This window comes from Amblyomma mixtum, chromosome 3 (genome assembly GCF_055824585.1).
Source record: "Amblyomma mixtum isolate Tamu chromosome 3, ASM5582458v1, whole genome shotgun sequence".
Classification (NCBI taxonomy): domain Eukaryota; kingdom Metazoa; phylum Arthropoda; class Arachnida; order Ixodida; family Ixodidae; genus Amblyomma; species Amblyomma mixtum.
The window spans coordinates 53,062,359-53,078,066 of NC_143014.1; the positions used below are offsets into that span (position 1 = coordinate 53,062,359).

The 15,708-nt window shown below is 48.3% G+C and overlaps 1 protein-coding gene across 3 annotated transcripts in view; it reads left to right on the plus strand.

The window, feature by feature from the left end:
- Positions 1 to 711: 711 nt before the first annotated feature.
- Positions 712 to 15,708, plus strand: part of LOC149350218 (transmembrane protein 163a-like) — an 80,960-nt gene continuing 65,963 nt past the window's right edge. Inside the window, exon 1 of one of the 3 annotated variants that reach the window (XM_089579188.1) lies at positions 712 to 1,610. In XM_089579188.1, the coding sequence (XP_089435314.1) occupies positions 1,295 to 1,610 (316 nt within the window). In that variant the 5' untranslated portion in view covers positions 712 to 1,294. Of the gene's footprint in view, positions 1,611 to 11,278; positions 11,765 to 15,708 lie in introns of those variants that run through there. The other 2 variants (XM_089579190.1, XM_089579191.1) reach the window with 2 other exon arrangements.

Sequence of the window (15,708 nt, forward strand, 5' to 3'; positions counted from 1 at the left end):
TGACGAGCTTTCTCGATGCTAGTCCAGTCTCGGCAAAGGAACTGGGTGTCGGTTGTGCGACGAATTTCCGCAGCATGGTTCATGCGACTCAAGCTAACTGGATGCGGTGGCAGGGAGTAGGGTGTGTTCGCTAGGCTTCGTGTCGCGGAGACATATAGATCAAATATTCGCAACGCTCCTATTACAGCGTGAGCTGTTTATTGGAGTTCTTTGCTAGCTCCTCAGTGAAGTCCGTCCGGAGCAGAAGCACAGCTGGTATATGACGTCACCAGACAGGCGCACGTCGTCACGCCGCGAGCGCAGCAGGTGCGGAGCGCCGGCAGGTGCGCACGCTTGGCATGACGTCATGTCAACTGTTCTATAATAGCCGGCAGGAATCGCGTAGCAGCCGCTACTTTTTCGCATAACTATGAATAAGGGAGAGGCTCGTGTGCGTTACCGTGAGCGGAATTTGAAGCTTCGACGTATACAAGACCATATTCTTGCACCGTGGACAAGGCCCAGCAGAGAATTGAGTCCGACAGTTCGAGAACAGCGATTGGCGTCTAAGCAGAATCATTTCACTGAAGAAGTTTCATTTCACTGCGCGGTATATGGCGTATATTTTTGTGCGCAATCATTATCGCATGCCGGCGAGCGCTGCATTTCCGCATTACCGCTTTGTGTGATCTCCATTTATTTATTTTGTCGCGTAAACTGCTGAGTGCGAACGAAATACGCAGAGCGAAAGCCTTACACAGCACTTGTTTTTTTATCAGCCCGGCGCACAACGAGCGAAGGAAGGGAAGCGATCTGCTCACGATTTCACGAGCGGCGCCGTTTGCCTTCCATGATAGCCTGGGGCCAGACGAGACGCATCTGACACTCTATGCTACTTTTACTCGCAGAGCTAATTAATTTACTCGCCGATTGCGTTCCTTTGCGTTAACTTAGGAAACGCACCTCACCCACACGCACATGCATACCCAGGGCTTTGCTGTTTGCAGCCTCTTTCAGCGCCCCGCTTCGTCACAGAACGCTGTATGGCCGTCACTGTTAAAGAATTGACGACATGCGAAATGCGTAGCGCCCATGGAGGAAGGAAATTGTAGAGGGGCCCTGACGTGACATCGTGCACAGCCGGCGAAGCCGGAAACGAGCTCATACGCTGTCCGGGCGCGCTTTTGTTTTCTCTGGTGCTGCCGCTCCGCTCGTTCCGTCGGCCTGCGTGATTGCGCGCGCGTTTCAAACCCAGCGAAGGAGCCGGCCAAAAGAGACGCAAGCGCAAGTGGCGCTTAGTTTCTGGCCGTTGTTCATGGGAGACCCTGAAAATATTCGTGAGAGACATTTGGCTGCTTCCAGTTATTGCTCTGGGCCGCGTCGTCTCCGCGTCATCCCCGCTCTCTTGTTCGATCGAACGAAACAGTCCGGCCTTGGTCACAATCAAGTAGCATCCGGCGAAGGCGCTTATCGCGACTGCGGGTTGCGCGGGAAGCAACTTAAGATTTCACTTATTGCGGTGGCCCACCATGGTACTACGTGTCTTTCGCCGCTTTTGCCTGCGTCGTTTTGCGTCGGTGGAGGTGTGCGTCCCAGAGGTCCTTGCAGGCTGCACTGGACGAAATATACTGGTATAGTTACATTCTGTTCATCGTAGTCTCGTGTTAATAGCAGGGCTAGAAGGTTAATTGCGCCAGATGAGTTGCAGGGTTGAAAATTTTAGTTCAGTGGAATTGTGTATAAATAGACAGCGGCTGCCAAAATATAGCAGAAGAAAACCAAATCTAGCATGCACTTTGATGAGCATGCTTGTTTGGGGTCTATTTTTTTCTGATATAAAATGGTACACGTGGTGCCGCTGAAATAGAACTTGTTACTCTGCGCCGTGTATCGTCTTTTGTTCCTTTTTTTCACTGTGTGCCTTGGGTCGCTCTGCATAAAATTTCATGGTGCTTCCGAACCAACTATCCCGCCTTAATGCAGTGTAAACTACTGCTTTTAAACTTAAGCTTCCTGAAAAGTTGTAGTACATGGCTACCCTGGAAGCTGGCACGAGTTCCAGCTGGAAGCTTGCTGGCACGAGTTTTATATTTCATTGCCCCACTGCAACTCTTTGTACATTGAGAGCATATATATATATGATTTTAGAGTTGACAGCTGTGAAATGGGCTCATGAGGTTGTAAAAAAATATCTTTCTTTGCTAGAATGAATTTAGAACTTCATGCATGAGATCCCTGAGCAAGGTTTTTGATGTCGGTTGTTTGCATACTATGCTCACATACAAACTGGCTCACATATTGGCCACACTTTAATCATGCTCTCTGCTGAGTAGCACAACCCTCTCAGTTTTATGCTGAATAAGTGTGCAAGTGTCTGCTTCTGGCTGAGTCGTAAAAAATGCTGCCATGCATGGTCAAACCCCACCTTAGTGTTCAGCATGCCTTTTAACGCTGCTCTTAATTTTCAGTGTTGCAACCTGCCTCTATTGTGTATGTTTGGGCAGCTGGCTGTGCCGACAGCGCCTTATGCTGCAGCAGTGAGAGCAAGAAAAATCCTGCAGTGTTTAGATTTTGGTCTTGAATACTGCATTTATCTTCATAACATGTTTTCGCACGGCTGGCCATGCCAGGAACGCTATCTGATACAGCAGTGAGGATGGGCGAAGATACTAAAAAGTTTGAGTTCTTGACAGGAATAATAAATTTAGGGTCATAACACGTGCGTTAAGAATGATCCAGGAATCCACCCCTGCAGCACTGCAACACGGCATGTCTCAAAACCACAGACCTAGTTTGGTGCATAATATGTATGACCGTAGCTTTTCGGACTGCTTCCAAAATTTTAGGAGTGCCCATTGGCTGCAGTGTAAGTTTCGTGGTGTTGTGCATTATTTCAATGCTGTGTTTCATGTTTAACGTGCAGCGCTCCAGCTGTACGCACCAATGTTATCTACTTGTAATGTCACTGCACAGTAGCGCACTTGACTTGTGATCCACAACACATACGATGAAAGGCGATATATTTTAGATAATGAACGCATCTAATTATTTTTCTTCAACATAACCACGGGCGCTATTCAAATTTATTGCACATGTGCATCCTCATTTCACAAAGTACTTTTTACCGCAAATAACACTCACAGGACATGAGCACAGTAAATAATAAACACATGGGAGGAAAGGCCTCCAAATGCAATTAAAGCCTTATTACACTGTGAAAGTTCAGAGCAGTAACGATCATACAATACACCAAGGGTGGCAAACGCGAAGCTCACTGTTTGGACAGTTGGAACATTTTCTCTGTCATAATAAGAAAATGCTTCGCCTTTCTGGCGCTTCTTGACCATTACCACAGCCAGAAAAGCAATTGTAAAAGCTGCTGCTGCTGCTGCAAAAAAAGAACGGTTCTAAAAATAGCGCGCGAAAAAAAAATACAGACTTGATTCCATTATGAACAAATACACTTGATGGTTGGTTTGGTTTATGGGGTTTAACGTCCCCAAAGCGACTAAGGCTATGAGAGACGCCGTAGTGGAGGGCTTCGGAAATTTCGACCACCTGGGGATCTTTAACGTGCACTGACATCGCACAGTACACGGGCCTCTAGAATTTCTCCTCCAAAGAAATTCTAGCCGCCGCGGCCGGGATCGAACCCGCGTCTTTTGGGTCAGCAGCCGAGCACCATAACCGCTGAGCCACCGCGGCGGCTTACAAATACACTTGAGCCCGGCACGTCCCAGAGGCAAATAGCTCGCTAGAGTACATATGTTACACGCTTTAAATGGGCTTGCAGCTGTAAAGCAAGATTAGCGCGAATGCTATCTTTACAATATTGCTCTCCGCCCATGTCATATCCCCCGCTGTTCACAATGGCGCAATCGAAGAAAAATAAAAAAGTGGCAGTTATATAATCAACATCAGTTACGATAGCTAGAGCGTTGTAAGAACACGCATGACAAGTAGCAGGTTTCACTGCCAACGGGAGCGCGAGTGGCGCGCGCACACGCACCTACACGCGCACTGCACGCAAAATGCACAAAACGTTCGCACAATACGCCTACGACCGCAGTGTAACGCACACCGTATTGAATCCCTGATGAACGAACAGCGCGAACGAAAGTGAACAGCGGCGCCGAAAAGTGCCGCAACGCCCGTGCGATCGCTAGTTACCGAGCACCTTTAATCCGTGCACGCAACAACGAGAGTTTTGCACTGAATTCCACCTTGATATATGAGTTAAAGGCGTGAATGTCAGCCTGTGAGCAAGACGAAAAACAAATTCAAGCAGTTAGCGAAAGTACGCCCGCGCTGCACCTCTCACAGTACGCCGCGGCCCACTGCTGCCGCCCGGTTTGTAAATAGCAACTATGACGCCGTTGCTAAGCTGCGCCCGGGCAAGATGGCCTCCCGATTGAGAAAAATCGCGTGATTTCCTTCACTCTTCTCTTCCAGGGTGTTGTATGAGCAGGGCCTCTCCATGGCAGCGCTATTTCTTGGCGCTCCAAGAGCTAGACCCGGACCCCGCCTTATTGGCTCGGTCGTGAAAACGAAACTGGTGCCTTGCATCGAAAGAAACGACATAGCCGTGTCAAAAATATGACAAAATGTTTTGTCCCAACGACAGATTTTGCCGTAGTACTTTTCTGCAGTAACTACACAAAATTCTGTTGTTACTACAAGTACGTGGGCAGAGACGTTACGAAAATATTTTGTGACGACATAAAATTTTCTGTTGCGCTTTTCGACAGATGCCTTATCACTTGGAGCCCTTTACACAAGCAAGCTGGGCTTGTCCAATGGGTACCTATGCACTAAAAGGTGAATTAAGAGAACAAAGCTTTTGTGAATTTAAAACTCAACAGAGTGGTACTGTGACCACACTGCACATTTCTCGTTGGAGTCTCGGAGACACTTATTTTGTAGAATTAAGCGCTGAGTTCTCCGGTAAAAGCGCCACTTAAGTTACCGCACTCGTCGAAGACTGCATTTTCTTGCTTTCGTCTGACGGTGGCCGCGCGCGCACTGCATGCAGAAGCGACTTCCAGCTCATTAATTAATTTACGGAAATACCCGCATGTTGCTCGTGTCAGCATGAACACGGCCGTCGCTTACTTGTGTAGGACAAGTTTCCGCTTCCTAATTCATGTTTTTCTTTGCAAAATCCGTAAGCGCAGCGCTAAGACATGGTGAGAGCCGGCACTCTGCGCGCGCCAACAAACTTTCTTATAGAACGGTGAGGGTTCGGACAAATTTCTTGCGTCACTAGGGCTTGAACCCGCAATAGCAGATGAAACAATGAAACATTATTTTTCACTATGCCAAAACGATAGCTCCTAATGTGTCCTATATATATATATATATATATATATATATATATATATATATATAGCGAAGTATACGCTTCGTTAAAGGAAACATATTTATTGGACTCGACGTTTCGATCGGAAGACCGATCTTCTTCAAGAGAAGATCGGTCTTCCGTGCCGATCGGTGCCGTGTGACGGAGGGTTCTCACGCAGCTTCCACCCTCTCCGTTCGATGACGTTCTACGTCACACCTGCGGTAACTCAGGACGTTCTACGTCCGCCGCTTATGAACGTGGGTGGCGCTGGTGAACACTCCCAAGGTTAGGTTACTTGTAAACATAAATACCCCCGAAAGCAGAAGGTTTGACAGCCGTCGCCGTAGCTCAGAGGTAGAGCACCGGACGCGTAATTCGGAGGTCGTGGGTTCGGATCCCACCGGCGGCATGTGGTTGTTTTTTCTTCTGCTTTTCTAATCAATTAGCTTTAAGCGATAACATATTCAGTAATATTCTAAATTGATCAACACCACAAAATAAATAAATGAATTTAAAAAAAAATCCCCTGTGCCCCTTGGTTTCTGTGGCTGTTGGCTTCTGTCATATTTATAACGAGCCCCTCATCCCCTTCCCTTGTTTGCTTAATTGCTTAGCGAGGGCCTCGGTTCCGGCAGCCTTGACGCCATAGGAAGCATAAGAGGGTTCTCACGCAGCTTCCACCCTCTCCGTTCGATGACGTTCTACGTCACACCTGCGGTAACTCAGGACGTTCTACGTCCGCCGCTTATGAACGTGGGTGGCGCTGATGAACACTCTCAAGGTTAGGTTACTTGTAAACATAAATACCCCCGAAAGCAGAAGGTTTGACAGCCGTCGCCGTAGCTCAGAGGTAGAGCACCGGACGCGTAATTCGGAGGTCGTGGGTTCGGATCCCACCGGCGGCATGTGGTTGTTTTTTCTTCTGTTTTTCTAATCAATTAGCTTTAAGCGATAACATATTCAGTAATATTCTAAATTGATCAACACCACAAAATAAATAAATGAATTTAAAAAAAATCCCCTGTGCCCCTTGGTTTCTGTGGCTGTTGGCTTCTGTCATATTTATAACGAGCCCCTCACTACCCCTTCCCATATATATATATATATATATATATATATATAACTACCCCTTCCCATATATATATATATATATATATATATATGGCGTTAATATTTGATCCGAAAAATGTTCCTGTTAAACGAAAGAAATTGGTTTTCACGTTCGACGCTGTAGTATATATACATTTGGCGACATGAAGAAAGGCCACCTATCTGCTTTTCTGCTCATTTATTGCAACTTACAGTAAGAAAATTTTATTATAGGAAGTTCTGATTGTAAAACAGCATTAAGCCCGTTGTGCTTTTAGCGGTGCGGGCGGGGCACTATTATTTTTGATTCCTTTTAATCGCCCACTCTAACTTTTGTAAAACAGCATCTCTCTCCGAGACATATGAAGTGGTGCGGGCGAGGCTATTTTTCTTAATAATTTAAAGTACCCCCACATGTCCTGCAAAGCAGCGTTTCTTTGCAGCTTTTTTGCGAAAATTTGCATTTTTGAAGTCGTAGTTATGTTTTCAGGCTAACGCTAGCCAAGCCAAGTAAGAAACTTCGTTTTCCCGGCATTCCCGCGGTGAATGAGGCGCTCTTTATTAAGAAACTCGCGCAGCTAGTGGAGGCAGCTTTCCCTCCAGATAATATTTAGAAACTCTATGCGCCCCGCCGCGGTGGCTCAGTGGCTACGGCGCTCGCTGCTGACCCGAAAGACGCGGGTTCGATCCCGGCCGCGGCGGCTGAATTTCTTGAAGGCGAAATTCTAGAGGCCCGTGTACTGTGCGATGTCAGTGCACGTTAAAGAACCCCAGGTGGTCGAAATTTCCGGAGCCCTTCACTACGGCGTCTCTCATAGCCTCAGTCGCTTTGGGACGTTAAACCCCAATAAACCAAACCAAACTCTATGCCTAATTCCTGGTAACGGTGCATGCGCCCATATCGATCATGTGTGTACTGCATATATGGGCACCCAATCTGCCGCGAATTTTCAGCGCTGAGGGCGTGACTTATGCAGTGATGGCTTAATCAGTAAGACCAGGTCGCCACGCGCGGCGACAAGGAGATCGGACAGTTGTGGCCGAACTAACCTGTAGTGGTCGTGCGTTGGATTCATCAAGAGCCTTTCTTGGTGCGTCTCGCCGAAGCAGGCTTGTGTTGCCTGTGGACAGGTTTCATTCGCGCACAGCAGGCGTAAACGTGAGCCGTAGTAGTTTTCCTGAACTTGGCGTGCAATTCAGAAGTAAAGATTTTCACCGCCGGCGTAGTCTAGAAGGCAAAGCCGCGTGGGCGCTGTTGAAGCGGCCGCGGCACTGGGGGTGCGTTTTCGCCTTGTGCGGTTTGCCGACTGGAGGTGAGAACCTCGGTCCCGGTTTCGTCAATCCTCGCTCGTAAAGCGCTCGGAACAGCGGAGGGAGCGGTGCAGCACTGGCATCAACATATGCAAACATGAGCCTTTGTTTTCCGCGTGCGGGCATGAGGCCTTACACAGAACTCGTTTCACCGCCCCGCAGATAACGTAAGACCAGCACACGCTGCGCCCGAAAAGGTGCTAATGCACCGTGTGCGCTCGTGAAAGCAAGGCGCATTTTGGTTTGGAGGTGGAAGCCGCCTTACGGTCTGAGGTTGAACTTAGCCACCTGAAAAGAAAAAAAAAAGAAGTACGTCGCGCGAATATGTTTTTTAATGAAGTGGGTACCGTACCTGAAGCCGCATAGACCATTCGATATGTTTTCTTCACACGGGGAACTTGGAGCGAGAAATGAGTTGGGGTCACGTGTAAACAAAATGTGAAGACGCCGGCTACTCCGCCTTGCCCCTCCTTAGGGGAGGCAAAATCACGCAACACGGAAAGTAGGGCCGGCGGTCTGAAAGATAAGCCTTAAACACAAAATTTTGTTTCAAAAATGCCACCAAAGAACTTCGAAAGTGTAAAACTCAAGACAAATACCGTTAACGATACTTCGTGCTCAGCTGCCAGAGCGCATTTATTACAGAAGCTTCCAGTAATGCTTTCAATAGTGAAGTGTAAATGCCCCAAGTTTGCCCGTCTTAAAATAGGCTCTTTCAAATCTTAAATATGAAAACGAACATTACATCTTCGAACCGCGCGATGACGTTTCCAAAACGAAAGGCTCAAGGTCTACTTATGGACTGTCGCACACTCTTATATTCTATAGCAGAACGATTGCCGTGTGAGCCGATTACTTCAGTGATTATACGAGTGTGGAAATAGAGGTAGCACGGGGTGCGTGTGGTGTATGGTACACCTATCTAGTGCAGGCTGGATGGCAGTGGAGAAGCCGGCATGGTGCTCGTCGAGTGCCAAGTGCAGGCATACAATTCAGTGATTCTCTTAAGATTCTACGTGTAGATGTTATGAAGATTGTCACCAAATATAGATACTTTATTCTATCTCTTCTGATGGCTGGTCGTACAAACCACCTAGCCCTTTCGCATCTCCCCATGGCGTCCCAAAATGCAGGGCCCTTTGGGCTCCGCTTTTGGCGGAGTTGCGCCGGCGAGCAGTTCATGATGATGATGAATTTTTATGACGCAAGGGCAACTGTGGCCAAAGAGCGCCATGGCACAAGGTTTTTTTTTCGTTTTTACTCAAGGTGGGGTCAAGGACCCATTCCCGAAGCATTTCACACTAAAGAAGCCGAGCACCAGGCAGGGGAAAACTTGTACCGGTTGTATCACCGATGGGTACCCGGCGGCACTGGGGATCGAACGCCGCACCTCCCGCATGTGAGGCGGATGCTCAAACAGCTATAGGCCACCGCTGCGGTGGGCGGGCAGTTCATTGTATGCTGTGCAGGTCTCTATAAGATGCACCCTCCTTTTCTTCTCTTTCGAGAGGTCTTCAAAATGCTTCTCGTTTAATTAAACACCTATTGCCGTACCTACAGAAAATTAGTTCTTGTTCGGAAGTACAGAATAAAAGGGAAAAAAAATTGGCCGAAGCTTAGCTTGGTTAAGCCCGGAAGGTTGCGAAAGCAAATTACGAGCAACTTTAGCGACTAAAGTAGTGAAAGGCGAAAGCCTGAGTGCTGCACGGAACGCCGCAATTAGCTTAAAGTGCTATTGAGGTGTCCACTAAACCACAGAGTTGGTAAGGCACCTTTCCTTTCCTCCAAATCAACGCAGTCTACAACGCTGTCTTTGTCAGAGCGCATCAATGAACGCCGGATTTAGGTTAAAGTGCTATTGAAGTGTCCTATAAACCACAGAGTTGGTAAGGCGCCTTTCCTTTCCTCCAAATCAACGCAGTCTTCAACGCTGTCTATGTCAGAAAGCATCAATGAACGCTGGAATTAGCTTAAAGTGTTATTGAGGTGTCCACTAAACCACAGAGTTGGTAAGACGCCTTTCCTTTCCTCGAAATGAACGGAGTCCCCTCTCTTACTGCCTGGGATCTGCGGCGCTCCGTGGCTACCGCTGGGACCGCGCCGACGAACCGACTTGGTAGCTCAGATTTCACCTCGGTATGACGTCACAGACGCGAGCGCCTCCACGCGTCATCAAACTGGAGGCCGTCTAAAGGTTAAACGTAACTACCGCCAGGACCACGCTGAAGGCTCAAAACCTAGCGTAGTATTGCTTTCGCAATAAAAGAAGAACAACTCTGTTGGTGTCGCTCCATTAGCTGCATTGATGGGGTTTACTACGATTAACTGGCCTGCTAAAGTTGCAAAAATGCATTCTTGCCGACGAAGCTCGTGCGAATTCACGGTGGTGACGAGCTGCAGTGAGCTGCACAAGGCTGCTAGCAACGAATTGCATAGTAAGTACCAGGGTTTGTTCGCGCGCGCTCTGTGAGCTCACGTGCAGTGACGTATAGACTGGTACGAAGCAGGATTAGCGAGATGAATGGCACTGTCCTGCGGGTGATTCCGACTTTGGCATGCACTGTTCCTTCGGAGCCGATCGCCCCATTTGCGTAGAAAGCCCAGCGGTCAACTCGTGGTCACACCGCATCGACCCGAGTCCGAACCTCGGCGCTAACTCCTGCTATCCTTCCTTCTCCGACGTTAAATCCACCAGCGCAAGCGTTGGACCTGGCCGTAGAGAAATGCTGCGCATTTAAAAGTCAACGAGGTCATCGACTCGGTGCGCTTGCTGAACAGCAGCAACAACAGCAACAACAACGCTCGGCATTTTAAGTCTGGAAGAACGCGGAAAAATGAACAGGCAGATGAGATGAAGACGTATATATTGCAGATTCCATCTGTTACATGAAATGAAATAAAAAGCGAAAAAAAAAAGGCGTCACGCCTGAAAAGATTTTCGCCATACTAGATTTTTATTTTCGGTTTTCTCTTATTTTCTTGAAATAAAAGATGATAGGGTGTTCGAACCAGATAACAGGAGGTAGTACTGTCATATTAGAAGTGGGATTTTTTTCTGCGTGCGTCTGCGTGTTGGGTCACCTATGAAGCCACAGAAAAAGGGACCTTTACGAGCCTGTAGCCTTGCCTTTAGCATCGTATGTGGTACGAACAGATTAAACTGGACTTGCTACCTATTATCGGCGACGACCCTTTCTGACGCGATATGCTCATCGAATTCTTCGGTTAATGAAATCGGGCATAATCAAAAAAGCTGTGCGGTGCAGACTGACCTGATCACCAGTATTGAAGTGTCATACTGTGACACGAGTTCTCGCCAAGTATCGTTGGTTCACATTGGCGCACTGCGGGAAAGGCACGGCGTAGCCTGCACCCAGCTACGCTGGGGACGCAACGTCCGTCTAACTACGTGTGCAGGAATACTTAATAGCTCTAGTCAATTTCATGCTCAAGCAATACGACACGCGCGCAGGTTCACGCTGAGATATCACTTGCAGCAGTTCGGATAACGATTAATGCGAAGCACCGTCCAGCAGATACGATTCGAAAGCGTCCGGCTGTGTCAGCCAGTATGCCGTTCTTGTGGTGCGTTGCCGCTTTCCGTGCGGTGATCGCACGGCACGTGGAGGGCGGTGGCGGGAATGACTTGCACTGCTGCGGCTGTCCCTGTTTGGAAGCGTGGCGGTAGAGGGGACTGCGACAGCGGGAGTCTAACGTTGACACTCGAGTCTGTGCCGAAGCGGTAGCTGGTGAAGCCTAACCTGACGCACGACAGCTTCCGCCCTGTGTCCACGAGCCCGCTAGCTTCCGTTCGAGCGCTTTTTTTTTTTCGCCACAATCCGCGGCGCGCAAGTGTGCGAAGAAACGCGACGTCGGTGCAGTTGTCGCGCGTGTGAAATCTGAAGGACTCCCACAGCCGTCTCTATTGGCTTGAACTTCGCCCGCATGCCGTTCGCATGGATTGGAGTCGCTGACATTCGCACGACGTGAGCTTCGACGCTAAGCCACTAACCGTGCGGCCGAGCGCAGCAGCTGCAGACAATGGTAAGAACTTTTTGTGTTCTCTCTGCAGGCTACACTCCCCGCCAACAAGTTTGTTTCTTATGCGTTGTTGTTACTAGATCACTGGAAGACTGTATAGCCTTACGGTATGGTCTAGGTGCCTGATATTTGCATTGCCCCAACTGCAGTAAATGCCATTTCCGTGTAGCAGTGCATTTCACTTTTATGAGGGTGTATGTTCAGGTTCTCGTTAGGTATTTGAGCTCGTGTTGATCATGCGTTTTCGCGCAAGTTTCTTTTGGAATTTCTATCTTTACATCACTGAGTATGACTAGAAAGTTACAGAACAGCGGGGTGCTAATGTGGAAGCTGCATGTCTTCCTTCCACACGTTGTAAGTTCCATATGAAACATGTTGTTCCCCGGCGTCCTGCACGCCTGCTGTCCTACATGGCTAGATATTCAGGGCCTTGCAGCCTGATGAGCACTGCGCAGAGGCCGATCTGACGCGCTAGCAGTCTTCAAACGATTCTTCGTATGAGCAGCTTGTAATCTGGCCTTCTGAGCATCGCGATCATTTGTCGTCTTATTACTTGGCCCTTTTCGAAAGCTAGTGCGTCAGACATGTCTCAGCAGCACACTGTGCTGCTGAGACATGTCTGCTCGCTTCGGCTTCTTGATACGTGAATGAACGCGACACACATTTTCTGTCAGGTGTTCCAAGCAGAAGCGCCTGAGGAACAAGAACAAAATATCAAAAGAAAGTACGGAACATGCTGGAAGCGTACAACGGGGTTGTTACCCGCAGATCAGTACTGATTCTTCTGAAGCACTGTTGGGCGACTCGGGTTTGTCTAGTGGGCAATAACTGTGCACACGGGCCTCTGTTTCAGCATCGAAATATCAGTTCGATGTCGAACTAGTTGCAACATCACCGGAATGCCATGAAATGAGTGATTGTGCGGATAGACGAATAGCACTTGAGAGTGTAGTGCTCGTATACTTCGAAAACTTTGACCGCTAACACGGAGGCGCGTGCCGTTCGTCACAGGTAAATTAGACTAGCGAGGGGCCGGTGCGCTGTCAGTTCGTTCTTGACTGGACGCACTCGCTGCTTCTACTCGCGCGTCGTATGCTTGCCGATAGCACCTCGCGGCTGGGCAGCAAGAATGGGCGCCCGGCCACGCGTATGCCAGGAGAAGCAGAATGAATGAATGTTGGTTTCGAGCTACTTTCACATATGCCCGCCATGATCTGCAACCTACTTTAGGGCTCATCATAGCGCGTTCCAGCGATGGCGCCAATCGTGTTGAGTTCGACCGGAAAGAACAGCGCCACACTGCTCAAGAAGCGAAACCCCGCTAATTCAATGCTGACCGACATGCCGCCGAAGAAGGCGGGAAGCGAGCGCGTCATGAGCACGCTATCGCACATTCTGTGTCATAAATTTGTGCAACAGAGCGATTAGCAGCGCACAGATGCTGCTTCCGTCCGCCCGGCGAAGGAGCTATGGCAGGGCTTCTGCCAATCGATAGACTGCTCTGCTTGTGTCGAACTGTTCGCGCTGTCGTGTTTAGTGTCATAAAGCTGAGTTATTGCGTATACCATTCCTTTAATACTCAAAACATAATGTATACAAAGAGCGCATATACCTGCTATGTGCACCGCTCACACCAATAATGTTAAATGACATGCATCACGCTGTCATCGACACGTCGTGCTCGGCCGCGGGCCTACCATATCAGTATCGCCTATAACGGAGTGTACAGGCGCCCCTGAACAGAGCGTGTAGGAGATCGCGGGCCGAACTTCCCGATACTTTAAACTCTATTTATCGATGGCCTATGCCATGCGGTGCAGCTGCTGCCGCCTTGCGGTGTCAAAGGTGCTCGCGTCGGAGCTCTCAACCACGCTGCGCGTCGTTTGTGCTGGCGTTCCATCGGTAGCTTTGACGACAGTCAAAAGACATGGTGGCAGTTCAGGGTCACAGCGCTGGTTGTGCTGAAAACTCGTCGAAGCGCCAACAGTCGAGCCGGTCCATCTGGCGCGCAGCACAACGAATGCAAAGCCCAGGCGTGAGCACACCCGGCAGTGTGTTCCATCTCTATGCGAACTATAACGGCATTCGTTTGACTGGTGGCGGCAGATGAGTGTACGTGCCACCTGCAGGTGAATCCTTTGTGCTTGCGAATGGTGTTAGAGCTGTGACGAGAACTGCTGTTGCGAAAGACCGCTTTTTTATCTTCACTTTGCTCTGATATCAGTGTAGCTGAACATAGATAGGAGTCCAGCGCACATTTTCTCCTGCAGTCTGTGAAAGCGGTGTTGCCGTCGTTTTAGGCTTCATCATCACACAGCAGCTTTAACTGAATTGGGAATTGCAGTAGCATTCATACGTTGCAATGCAAGTGGCACTGCTAGTGAAAACGTTTGTAAAAAACGACTGAAACATAAATACTGAGCATGGTGGCGCCTGCCACCACGCCTTTTCTAAGGGGACCGGTGATTACCCTACGCACCTCCTTGTTTTCTGAAAGAACCCCCTTAATTCGTAATTACCTTTTTTACACGTGAGGAATTTTCGTCATCTTTGTCATGAGTGCTAGAATCATAAACGTTGCTGGTCCTACGTGACACATCGACACAAATAAAAAAAAATAAAAATTCTCCTCTTCTCGATTCTTCTCAACCCTGAACCCGCTCCACAAACTTAGAAATTTAGATCCCCCTAATTTCATTTCCTGGGGAAAACCTGAAGGGGACGGTCCTAACATCTTTCCATCCATTAATCCATTCCGGTTGCAGACATGGTTCATGGTATACAACATTTTCTCATTGGCACCGCCATGTTGGAGGAGTAGCGCCATCTATTTACTGGTACGGGCAAGAAAGCCACACAGGTAACACTAGCTTGTGCGGTCGGCCGTAGCTACGTTTGGCTGAGCAGGATCAGTCGCTAGCGAGCTGCGCTGGGTAATCGGGTTCTTTGAGCTTTTCGTTCCTGTGTGGTGGCTTTTTTAAGAACAGTAACCTGATATGAATCTCGTAGCTGGGCTGTCGCTGGCCTGAAATGTCTGTGCTCGCGCCAAATGCGCATCGAACCAGCAACGTGTTCTGAGCGTGAGTAAACGACGCAGCTGGAAAGCAATCATGTTTGGAGGTTGAAAAAGCAGAAATTTTAATTGTCATTCTATGCCGATATAGTCTTACTTGAGTCTTGCATCCGGCGTGCAGCGGATATACAATCAGTAATACGGAATATGAGCGACAATTGTTATTTACCCTTGAAATAGTTGTACGCAGTTTTTCATTGCAATGTCGATCTGATCTCCACTAAACTGGTTCTTAACATGGTTTGCATTTTTCTTTTGCTGTTGCGTACGGGAAGCGACGAACGAATCACCCTGCTGGCGAATACGGCTAATCAGCAAGATTCAGATCTGTACATCAGTCTCCTTAACTAAATTCCCCTGCTGAAGACATATACAGATGCAGACACAGTAATACGGAAAACGCTTCACATTTCAACTTTTCTCAAGTGTTCCTTAGACTAAATACGAGGATGTCTTGGGATTGTGCGCGAGCGTACTAGCGGCCTCTGCTGGAATAGGTGTTATGCATCTTCCAATTTTCGCTAGGTTATGCGTGACAGTTTTATCGCCGAAGAATGGTCCATATTATTATGGCCGCTACTGTACAGCTTGAGTTCACCATGTCCGCATGAAGGCTCTGTTTGTGCTTCATAGAAACGGACTTGTTCTGTACAAAGTTGGCACGAAAATTTAAATTTAAGCGTGCAGCATACTATCGACTGTGATAGGAAACATTCACATGGAGCCCGAGGCGTTTTTCTTCAATACGTGACTATGAGGCACTGCCTGAATAAAGGGACCGCACCAGAAAAGCAGTAAAGCCGCGACATTTAGCGTAGAGCACCTTTCGTTTTCGTTTTTTTTTGTTAAAATAAGAACAGGGGGGTCATGTTCT